Source organism: Solanum pennellii, chromosome 5 (assembly GCF_001406875.1).
Source record: "Solanum pennellii chromosome 5, SPENNV200".
In the NCBI taxonomy this organism is placed as follows: domain Eukaryota; kingdom Viridiplantae; phylum Streptophyta; class Magnoliopsida; order Solanales; family Solanaceae; genus Solanum; species Solanum pennellii.
Genome location: NC_028641.1, coordinates 68,856,968 through 68,869,757, shown reverse-complemented (window position 1 = coordinate 68,869,757; position 12,790 = coordinate 68,856,968). Strand labels below are relative to the sequence as shown.

General features: G+C 35.0%; 1 protein-coding gene across 1 annotated transcript; it reads right to left on the bottom strand.

Annotated features, from left to right (window-relative positions):
- Window positions 1-2,932: 2,932 nt before the first annotated feature.
- Window positions 2,933-9,580, bottom strand: LOC107019915 (putative late blight resistance protein homolog R1A-3). Its single transcript, XM_027917059.1, is given in 4 exon segments — window positions 2,933-3,393; window positions 3,490-4,430; window positions 4,433-7,241; window positions 9,475-9,580. Coding segments are annotated over 3 exon segments (3,777 nt in total). The 5' UTR covers window positions 9,535-9,580; the 3' UTR covers window positions 2,933-3,393; window positions 3,490-3,522.
- Window positions 9,581-12,790: the final 3,210 nt, after the last annotated feature.

Below are 12,790 nucleotides of genomic sequence, written 5' to 3'. Positions count from 1 at the left end.
TGAAGTAAATAGAAAGCTTTTGTTCATTAAAAAACTTTCCACACATTTTTCCGGTATTCAGCCTCCACTACAGAGTACATAGTGATGACAAAATCATATTGCACAAATTTGTAATATTCTTCTCCTTGTTGGCACCATGATAAACTAGAATTTTGTTGCTTCATTTAATATTACTGACCCACTAAATCACACCAACAACAGTACATACAACCAGGGTTCCTTTTACTAAGCTCTTAGGAAGAAAAAGCAACAGGCGAGAGAAAATTGGAATCATAAATTAATTATTGCCCAAGATATGTGGCTGGAATAGTCTTCCTCATTCCCATCTCATCAGCAAGAATAGTAGATTCTTCTTCTTCAGTGCCCTTGAGACAATCTCCGTTGGTTATTTTTTGAAATCTGTTGAGTCCAAAAAATGTCATTTCTGGTTGGATAGCATGTTCGGTTTTGTGTTTGTAGGACTGAAAGAATCTCAAAGGTTTGTTTGAGGACCTTAGGAATTTTTCCAAGCTGCATATAGGAACTCATAGTGGTTGTAACAGTTCTGAAATTTATGACCAAATTATAGCATTGACAGAAAAACCCACATGTCATTAACCACCGATATGAGACTTTTGTAATTCTTTTACAATCCTAACCAAAAGAGTAATTTAGTCAAACACTACAATCGATTCCAAATTACTAACCGAATATTTGACAATCGAGTTTGAGCCTTTTGGGTTTGGGATGAAAATCTGGTGCTGCAACTCGGTAAATTTCAATTTTTGGTTAGGAGAAAGAAGAAGAAGAAGCCGTTGAAAAGAAAATATAAGCTTGCAAAGTTAACAACACTCCAAGGGCAGTGACTGAAAAACTAGTGGAAGTAAGTGAGTTATACCCTGCCCAAAAGATCGAAAGATTACCAATGATGAGGTCGTTCTTGGAATGTTGGTGATTCCATTTTTCGATACATTTGAGTATATTTTTCGATATTGGAAGTTGAATGTGGTAAAAGTTTGGAGAACGGGTGCAAGGTAAGTGTTGACATGTGGGATGTAACTGAGGAGAATACCCCTAAAATATATGAAGGTGGAAATGTTTGCTTATGGAAGCTGTACAACAATCATGCATCGAATTGTTCAACAACCATGGATTAGGCGTTGGTAATGAAAATGTGCTTTATTGGGATCCTAGATCTTCAAGTTTAATGATCAAATTACTTTCTTAGATTCGCACTTAGTGGAAGGTCCAAGAATTTAGGACGAAAAACAACATTACTATCAGCATAGTCTTTTGTTCAGTAATACTCTCATATAATTAGTAATATTTCAAAATTGATTCTGGAATTGAAATATCTGCACTATGAAGTGTATGATTCTTAATGTTTCCAATTCTGTATACGTGATCCCCTTCCTGTTCTTATATTGTTGTAGTGCTCTCTTTTTTTTAAAAAGAGATCAGGTAAAGTAAAGTAGGGGTGTTTCAATATGAGAACAATGTAGTTGACGCCCGAGTGGTTTCGTGAGCATCCAATAGTTTAGGTATGGAATTTCTCAAAGCAATGGTAGTTTAGGTTTGAAAGTTCGCAAAGCAAAGAAGTTGATATACTCACAATAAAGGAATTAATTAAGGACCTAACATGACCTAAATAAGGACCCCTTTTCGCACACAAACTCAATGGTAGAAGATTACCTGACAATAAACTTTAATCATCACAGAAAATCTTTAAGTTGATGGATTCCGTACAATGTGATTGATTTTAATGAATCAATATTCTGATCATAGTACGATAATATTCTTAAGTCCTCGAGCACAGGAAAAGTGTTGATTTTTTTAAAAGATGGGGAAGCAAAAAGAGTTGACAATGTCTCTCAATGGATTAAGATGGTTTTCAATAAATTTATTAAGCATTGAGGGTGTTATTTGTAGTTTTGATGATTTGACAAACTTAGGGACCTTGTAAAGGTACCGGGTTTCTTACTTGAGTATTGCAGATGAAACAAACCCAGGGACCTAGTAAAGGTACCAGGCTCTCATGATGATGAGCCAGTCGACTGCCAGCTGGAGATAGTAAAGAAAGTAGGTGCACACTTCCCGATGGCGTCAGAAAGTGTGACCTTTCCAACCAATGGCAAAGAAGTTTAGGAAAGTGACTTGTCAATACAAAGACACTTTCCTAAACACTTTTTGGTAGTTTTTGCAACTTGATAAAAACTTTTCAAGAACTCTTGCAAAAGCTAATACAAAGCAAAGGCAGAATTATTCCAAGGACAATAGCAACATCTGGAGCTTTTCGTCTAGTTGTTTAGGAATTTATTCTCTTGTTCTTAAATTGTAAACCACTCCTGAATCTATAAAGGAATTGGTGTGTTGTGTTAGAAGTCTAGGTTGTCCAGGTGGGATAGCTTAGTGGGTACATTGTTTTTCTACTTAGGCTTGTTAAGCAATAGATNAGATTGTTTTTCTACTTAGGCTTGTTAAGCAATAGATGACTATTGCTTAACGGTAAGATTGATAGCTCTTTCTTACGTATGGTGTAATCGTGTTTCGCTTTTGCTTTTGAAGATCAGTGAAAACGATTGAAAATCCTGTGAGACAGGTCGTGGTTTTACTCCCTTAAGCAAGGAGGTTTCCACGTAAAATCATTGTGTTGATTTTACTGCATTTAACTTTCTGTTTTATTCATTAGTGTAGTAAAGGACCTGGTCCATTACTGTTAAGTAAAGGCACACATATTCTATCAAGTGGTATCAGAGCAGGCACTCCCTATTTGGTTAACACCAAGGAAGTGATATCGTTCTAGAGNTTAACTTTCTGTTTTATTCATTAGTGTAGTAAGGGACCTGGTCCATTACTGTTAAGTAAAGGCACACATATTCTATCAGAGGGGCTTTAAATAGCCAACATAAAACACATAATGATTGAATTTTGAAATTTAAAATAACCTGAAATATCTCAACAACTCAACAAAAAGATCCTTCTCCATCTTCCAAACAAAAAAGGTTGAGCTGGTATAGTATCCTCAGTTCCTATAACTTTGTATCCTCTTATAACACAGTTGGTTCAAAGAAAGAATAATCATTGATTCGCTAGCAGAGTTTTTTAGCAAGTCTAGAGTTGCAAAGTCCGTTTCATTGGTTTTCTCCTCAATGATTGGTTTCTACTCTAAGTTGCAAAAAAGAATGGAGACATCCCTGCTAAGTGCTCCAACACTTGCCAAAAGAATGAACAATTTGTCATGATGAATAACATCCTTGGCACATCAACCACCAGAGTTTCTAGATTCAAGAGGTATGAAAATAACGGAGGGAGAGCTTTTGCATCCGTCCGGATGTTTGAGGATCGATCCATCATTGAAGCGTCAATTGGTTGATGAGCTGCCCAAAATTAATGTATGCCAACCTTATATGTGCTCTGCAAAGATATTATACAGGTTAAGGTCAATGAAAAATTGTATATTGAAAAGGAACTTAATGTACAAGATAAGTTAATAAATTCGTATATACTCACAAAGATTTGCCCACTTCGTCCAGGAACTCAATACTACATAACCACAAGCTTGTCAACGCCAGTCATTTCTGCAACATATTCCTTAATCTTTAGTGCTGAATCTTTTAGTTGAGGCTGGCCCAACACTGTGATAGACTTTAATGAAGCAATATCCCCAAAACTGTCCGGGATCTCCATAAGCTTATCACACCATTCTATTTGTAATTCCTCGAGCATGGGAAAGGATTCCTCTCTAACCTGCCATTCAGAAAAAGACACATGATACAATGTGAGAATTTTCAGTTTCTCGAAGGTGACATCTTCCATGTTCCATTCTTTCCCTCCCTCAATGATTACTTCTTGTAGACTCAAGTTTTCAAGGTTGGGCAGTCTCGCAATTCCTGACAGTGAATTCGATGATAGATCAAACCTTGTCATCTTCAATATTTTCAAGCTCAAAGGGAAGTAGTACAGATCACACTGATATTTATCTCTCCATTCCTCACCATGAAAATTTGCATCAACTTGTTCGAGTTCACTGAGGACATCCAATCTTGGAAAACAAATCTTCTCTGCTGGACAATACTGTGATGTTTTAATGGCAAATCTAAGACTTCGGATATTGGGAAACCTTTTGAAAATGCCCCCTATGTCTTGCGAGTCGGAAATCTTGAGCCCAGATAATATTCTCAAATTCTCTAACTTTGAGTCCTCTTCTAACACTGTTTGTTCGTCAGCATGCGACTCAAAGACGGAAAAAATGAACATGTGAACATGTCGAAGCTTTGCAAGGCTCCAAATACTGGGTGATAGTACCATGTTTGATGCTGAGTTATACACCATCAGAGTTTCTAGATTCAAGAGGTTTGAAAAAGACGGAGGGAGAGCTTCTACCTTCGTCCAAATGTTTAAATACCTCAAATGAACAAGCATGCCTATTTCATTCAGCAAAGGATCCATAGTATTTGGCGTATCTCTAAACTTTTAAGAAGCCTCAAGTGTCTTAGGTGATTGGGCCTCCAAGATTCTATATCACCAGCTTTGTATACCTTCAATGAGATGAGGTGTTTGACATAAGGATTTTGCTTTTCTGGATTGAACAGGACAAAATTTTCATCCGAATGGAGATGCTGATCGTAATGGATGGTCATTGCACGCGGCATCAGATCTGAAGATGAAGACGGTGCATTTGATTTTATAACGTCAAACAAATGTTCATTTCTAGATTTTATCAAACAAAAATCATGCACAAGATCATGAATTCGGAAAATCGGGTTTCTATCATGTATCCCATAGAAAACTATCACCAAGCTACTTGAAATTAACTCATCCACGTAAACCTCCAGTAATTCATTGACACTCTTCATTTCAATGTGTTCCACAAGTCCTTCAGAACTCCATAAATGTTTCAATTTAGAGATTTTAATATAGTTGTCCTTTGGATAGCTTGCAAGGTAAAGCAAACACGGCTTTAAGTGATTTGGTAAATGGTCATATCTTAATTGTATAACCTTCATCACTTCCTCTTCATCCTTCAAAATTAAGGAGTTCAAATTATTTAGTACTTCAAGCCACAAAGCCTTTTTCTTTTCCTGCCTTGCAATGACACCACCAATCAGATCAAGTAACAAAGGAAGTCCTGCACACTTTCGGGCTATTTCTTCTCAAACGACCAATAGTTCATCAGGGCAACGTTCTTCTCCAAATACCCTTTTCACTAATAAATCCCAACTTTCTTCTCGTGTGAGCAATCGAAGATAAAGAGGATCACTGTGGTGTTTCCCTTGCAAAGCCACTTCCCTTTTCCGACTTGTTAAAATAATTTTACTTCTTCTCTGAATTTGAGGAAAAGGTCTTGTTAGCTCATTCCATGTTTCAATATCCCACAAGTCATCCAAGACAATAAGATACCTCTTTCCATACAGCTCTTTCCGCAGCTTATCAGCAATGTCCTCGTCAATGTCATCCTCATTGAGTGTCTGCTTCAGACCAACAACTTGATTGAAAATCTTTTGCAACAACTTTTTCTCATTATGTTCTTGGTCAACTGTGCACCAAGCACGGACGTCGAAATGATCAACAACTGACTTATTATTAAATACTCTGTAAGCCAAAGTAGTCTTTCCAAGCCCTGGCATGGCAACTATGGAAATGACGTCAACCTCTGCTGGTCCACTGGTCAGCTTCCTAATTATCCACTCTGTCTCCTCCTCGAACCCTACAATTATCTGATCAGTGGTTGACGACTTCTTAATTTCAACTGTCTTGCTGGGAGTATTTCCAACAGTAAGACCCTTGCTTTTGGAAATCCTCGCCGGTACCTCTTCTTTGATAAGCTTGATCTTTTCTATGGTATCAGGAAGTAAAAAGATAAGGTGCAAGAGACCATGATCTCTGACAATAATTGAATTAATGGCATGTTCCGCCTCATATGCCAGACCTATAACACGAGTACGAAGATCTTTATCAAATTCTTGCTCAACATTTCCAAAGAATGATCTTAGGAACTCTAGACCTTCTTTCACCAGCATGATTTCTTCCTTTATCAAATCAACCGAGTAAGCATTGGAGTTGAGCAAGTCATTTAAGTTTCTGAGTAGAAGATTCATGAAGAGTGGTCCATCACTCATGGGAAAGTAGAGTTGAGATGAGTCTGCAGGGGGTTTCAAGAAAACATGCTTGAGATCTTTCTTTAAGAGTTCAATATTTTCCAGAGAGTCTAGCCTTGCATATCTTGTATCAATCATATTCTCTTCATTCCTTAAGTTCTTGTCTAAGTTGCTAACACAAATGGATACCTCCCTGGTAAGTGCTTCAACACGTTCCAAGAGAACTAACAGCTTGTCATGATGAATAACGTCGTTGGGAACATCAGTAAGAATAATCAATAGGAACTCTATCATGACATGAATGTTGCGTGTTGAAGTGCTATCAGTAGTTATATTAGCCATGCCCTCTTGTAGATGAATCAGATATTCTCTAAGGATATGTGGAGATGCTTTCTGGAGCTGCTTAATGAAGCATCCAACTTTTTCTGACTTTGAAGCTTTCAAATTTGTTGAACATATGTGCATAACCTCCAGTTCAACAGGAATAATATCCACAAGTAGATCTGCTAGCATGGATTCAACTTGAGATCTGACAAGTATTTCATCATTTTCATCTCTTTCATCAAGTTGACAACGCAAAAGGATTAAACAGAAGATTCCTACACCCTGAACCATAATTTGAAACTGACGTAAGACATGCTCAATTGTGTCATACTCAACACAACCATTTACTTTTAACTCATGGAAATCTCGTAAATTGCCATACACATTCTGAAGAAGCTCATATTGAGTCATTATTGGGAAAATCAACTCAGCACAACACTTGGGTAGATATTGGAGATACACGAGGACGGCATCTAAATGTTCAACCAAATGATCCTCAGTCATGGTAGCACTTGATTCAGAACAATCATGTGACCTGATATAACTTTCGATGTTATTTAGGAGGCTAGGAACGGAACGATTCATTAGTTTAGCCAGCTTGACATCTCCCTTCTGATGAAAAAGTAACTGAACCAGATTATGAACCTCATATGATAGACAAATCATTTCGTCATCCAAAACAGCATAAAAAAGGTGGAAAAATACTGATATAAATGTCAGCTCCAATGTCAGTGTTTCTGCTTGATCCATGTCAAGTGCAATTTGAACTCTTCCATTGTTTGACCTCTCTATGAAATCTAGTAGATTGACCATGTCCTTGCGAAGTACAGTAGATGACACCTGCCAAAAAAACAATTGTTTTGTCGAATTTTAAATGCAACATATTTACCATGACAGATTTTACTCTAATTTTACAGGTAGATAACGCAAGTGTAGAGGACTTAATCCAATATACATATATAGCCTAATAGATTAGCTAAATGTTTAGCATGTTACAGCTTAAATCAAAAGGCAAACATATCAGATACATGGTTTACTTTGTATATGTTATTTAAAAGTAAAATACTAACTATTACCAATTTATCTTTTTGTACCTTTGTTTAGTCGAGTCTCTTATGATCTATCTATCCATCCACATACAAAGTATGTACACAAAAAGGATGGATGATTTAATTAAACTTAAAACATATATATGTCTTACAAATCATAGGATTAGAAGACTGATAAGTTCTATATTGCTTACATAAGGTCTTTTTGGCTTTAACTATAAGCATGTCATTTAGTTTCATCAGTGTGAGCTTGCTCACATTGCCGGTCCCAAGTTCCAGATTTACATGGAGGGCTGTGATACTGTTGGCTTGTATGAGTCCACCACCAGTCGGAAGACCAAGTTTACGTGGAAACCTCCTTGACATGGTTCAAGATTGTGATAAATTGCTAATGATGTTTGTCGTTTGAAACAAAATGTTGCAGTTCTTATAGGAAAAAGAAAACATATCAGGCCTAAAAAATGTCTTAAAAAATGCTAGTTACTAAATTACTTAATGAACTAAATTAACTAGAAAAAATGGTATAGTACTACAACTGTAAAGATATGCCAAAAAAGATATAACATAGGTGTCCAAATAGGTACAAACCTAACTCTGATAACACGTAAAGATATGACATTTGAAACTACGCATGTGTTTGGTATAATTTTCTGAAAATGTTTTTCAATTTTTCCATGTTTGGTTGGATTAAAAATGTTTGGAAAATGGTTTCAGATCAACTCATTTTACTCAAATTTAAGGAAAATAACTTCTCTTCCAAAATTAAAGAAAATATTTTCATAAAATCTTTTTCATCCTTCCATTTTTTTCTTACCCTACCAGACGTTCCCCATTCAAAAAAATTGAATTTCTTTAAAAAATATTTTTTTAATTCTAAATATATTTTACATCAAACCAGCCCCAATAAAAAAAATTCAAAAAATATACTCTCTCCATTTCAAAAAGAATGAACTTCTTTCCTTTCTAGTCTGTTTCAAAAGGAATGACCTCTTTCTTTTTTTGGTAACATTTTAATTTCAGCTTTTCACGTCGCATGTTTAAGGTCACAAGTTCAAAGGGCAATTTTGTACATTTAATCTAACTTTAATTTAGGACCACAAGATTCAAAAGTCTTCATTATACTCTTAAACTCCGTGTCAAGTAAAACCATGTCATTCTTTCTTAAACGGAGAGAGTAATTGTTTCTGAAAAATGTTTTAAATTTTAAAAAATTATATTTTTTATGCTCACCACCCCGCTCCCCGCGACTCCGTCAAAAAAAATTCATGGGTTCGACTGGGTTAGATCTCAGGATCGGATTTTGGAATGGTCATCGGGTTGAGGGTTGCAAAATGAAGACAAGATGAAGAGTTAGCTCAGTGGTCGAGGGTTGCAAAATATCTTCTTAATCTTTGGCGTTAAACATTAGGGGTTCAAATCTGGATGGGGTTTTTTATTTTGTTTAGAGGTTTTTTTAATTAAAATTAAGACTTCAAGAAAACAAATCCCTAATTTCAAAACTAAAGAGTATGAGGAGAAAGAGCCCAAAAAAAATCGTTTTTGTTCGTCGTTGAGTCGATGCCTTCGCTATGACTCTTTGTCGGGCGTCGCCAAACGATTGTGATGATGTAATTATTTTTTGCTTTCATTAGTAAAATTTATTTTGTTGATTTTTATGTGTACTTACTACTTTGTATTTTGACATTCCTCAATGTAAATCCTGACTGCCACTGATTATCGGGGTTGATTCTCGGATCAAATTATTTTCCTAACGAGCATTTTATAGTCTCAAGCCAAAAATAAAAGATATTTTTGGAAATAAAATCATTCACCAACCAAACATCAAAAAATATTCTCATGAAAATATTCTCTACTCAACTATCAAACATAGAAAAATAAATTAGGAATTCACTTGTTTTCTAGGAAAACATTTTTCTTCATACCAAACACGCCCTGCATGAAACTCTATTGCCGGGATGATTAACGTGTTTAAGTCAACTAAAAACCATAAAATGAAAAATATAAATAAATATCGTAAGACATACCGATGAGTTGTTTGCTTTCCCTTTCTCTCTTTCTCCGTCAATTTCTTTTCCTCTATCCATATAGTTAGTTTTCACTACTCAAGGTTTTTCTTCCCTTCCTTTAAAGTTCTCAAGATCTGATCATGTATAAAAAGAGGTAGAAAAAAAATTACACACTAATGGAAAATATAATAAACAAGGAAATTAAATAAGAGAACTTAAACATATAATCATACCTTAAAGTTTGAGTAACCCAAGATTAAGCCACTCAATAGATAAAAGTAATTGGCTAACCAACTTGAAAAGTCGCTTAATAGAAAGTCGAATTCTTATTTAGAATTCTCATATATGAAGTTCAAACGAAAGATTTTATGCAATTCAAATTGACATGCAGCATAATAAATGTCCAAGACACAAATAGAGTTATAGCAGTGTTTGGTAATTTGGTCAATATTTTTATTCAAATTGACAAACCAATCATTTTCACATACATTTTATGGACCAATTGCTGTATAGTCCAAAAAAATATTACCTACTATATGTTGTTAAATAAGAATTTGGACTAAAATATGTTCAATTAGGTACGCAGATTAGAATAATTGGACCTTAATTTATAGTAATTGATAATTCCATAGGCTGCAGCCGCCACTGCCCCCACCTTTTGTTATTTTACTAATTGTTATAATGATAAAATCATAAATAATTGAAACTACTTTCAAGATGAGATTGAAGGGAAAATATTAATGATAATTCATCACTATTGTTGTAACAACTCCGACCTCTTTTAAACAAATGCGTTTAAAAATAAAAAGAGATCAACTTGGTTAGACGGAAAGATATTAAACCAAAATGGAAAAATTGTATGAAATATCAAATTATTAAATCAAAATAAATGTTGTAGCCATAGTTTCTTTTATTTGTAAGTAGCAGCAAACATTTCGTATTTTTTGTCATTTGGCGGGACCATTTTGTAACACCTCGAATGCTAGATCTACCAAAATGTAGCTCTCAAAAGTTGCAGGTGCCACCGAAGGGCACCACCCACGGATCGTAGGGTGACCCACGGTCCATCCTGGTGGTTTGTGGTGCACCATACCTACAGTGGGTGGATTGTAGGGTGACCCACGATCCGTCCTGGAGGTTTGTGGTGCACCATACCTACAGCACCCTCCCAGAACATAAAGGAAAAAATTTGTCTAAGGCTCGACCCACGGCCGGACCCACGAATCGTGGTTTAAGTTCTTGCATGAAATTCAGAATCCTAGTGGTTTAAATTCGTTTAGCTCATAAATTACACATGCTAGGCCAGCTTATTTAGCTATACATGTTCCAGTTATGAGTGTTTCATTATCACCATATTAATGTTGCATTTTAAGTTAGCATATTAGTAATTTGAGTTATCTAGAAATTCAGTCATAATGTATAAATCACATAATCAGTTGGGAGTAGATTTAATATCGCTTTGGACTAGGGTGAGTCACCTTATAGTCCCAGAACTACGTGCCCCCGTAGGTTAAGTCCCCTATGTGGGCATCAAATTAGTGATCACTCCAGTCATGACTCTATGCTCTGGCAAGGTATATTGGGTCCTCTCGATGGTAAGTACACATCAGACTTCACATTTAGCTTGTGTGGTTTTATTTCGATTATTGAAGCTCCCACAGTCAAATTCTGGTGCATTGACCAGGGTACCAGTTATCGTTCAGTATTCAGTTTCAGCATGTATAACCTTGGTCATTGCATTCGGTTAGATCATGTTCAGTTGTTTCATTAAAATATCATGCTCATCTTATATCATTGCTCAGTTATATGCTTTTTCCAGTTATGTATATTGTTCAGCTTTACTCTATCATGCATGCTCAGTACCTTTCAAGTACTGACGCATACTCTGTGCTACCTATTTCGGTGATATAGGTTCAAGCCCTCAATATTCAGATCACGTGTAGATCGGCTCCCGATCTTCAGTTCAGCAGCATCAGTGATGAGTCCTCATTCTTCGAGGAAGAGTGACATGATTATCTTTCTACTTTCAGTCTTTAGTTTCAATTTTTGCTAGATTTAGATTGGGCGTGTCCCAACATCTTGGAGGTTGATATTTTATTTTTCATTAAACTCTCACATTATATATTCAGATTTAGAATTGGTATTCCCCATCGTTTTTCCCTTATGTCATGTTTTACGCTTCAACACAAAATTATCTTATTTAAGTTATCAGAGTATGCTTATGTTAGGTCATTAGGGTTAGCTTGGGGTCACTCGTGATCCTAGGTCATGTGTCCACATCTTGGGGGTAGCTCGGGGCGTGATACATTCGATATACAAAATTATCCATTTGGTATACAATCAATCTGTAATTTTGTTTCTATACAATTACTATTTTTTAGTTTTTAATACAAATTCAATTTGTTGTTTGTATATTTTTTTATAGTTATACATAACGAATCCCAACCCTTTCGTTAGCTAGCTTAGCTTTCCCTCTTTTCAATCTATATCAGATCCTCCATTACTTCTCCGCCAATACCTTTTAGCTTTCCTTAAACATGTTTTTTACAGTCTCTTTATGTATATATGCAGTAATTTTGTTTATATACAGTTACTGTGTTTTAGTTTGTATGCAGACATGATAGATTTTTATGTATAAGTATATTATAAAATACAAATATAGATTTTTATGTCATTGTATAACGAAAATATACAGTTTTATAGTCATAACTAACATAAAGTTTTCTATGCAGCGTAATTATACAAACTATAGTTATAGCATACAAATAAAATTTTTATTTTTGCTAAACCTAAAATTTACTCATCCAAATACAAGAAGAAAAAAAAGGTGTGTTTGGGCTAGTGTAATTTCTGTAAATTGCAGTTCAGATCCCAGCAAACATTAGATAGTAGATTTGTTTGAAACAAATCTTAAAGTGATTGAAAATAAATTAAAAAATAACAAACAAAGTAAAGGAAGAAATATAATTTTATTGATAAACCGATGTGAGCATAAATTAATTATTTTGTTCATTTGATTCTTTAATTTTCTCTGAAGTTTCTTCGTGATTTGAGGGTTTTTAGTAGCATATTTTTCGAGTATAGGATAATTTGGACCTTCTTGAGAAATATTTGATCTCCATGTAATGAGGATTTCGTGGACATTCTTGAAGTATTTGATTTGTCTAGAAGAATTTGGTCATATTTTGATCTCTTATAAATATCTCAAGAGTTAATGGTACATTCTAGACCCTAACTAAAATGCTACTTGTCTTATAGAGTCCCAAATAATTTCAATGCATATGATATATATATATATATATATATATATATATATATATATATATATATAGAC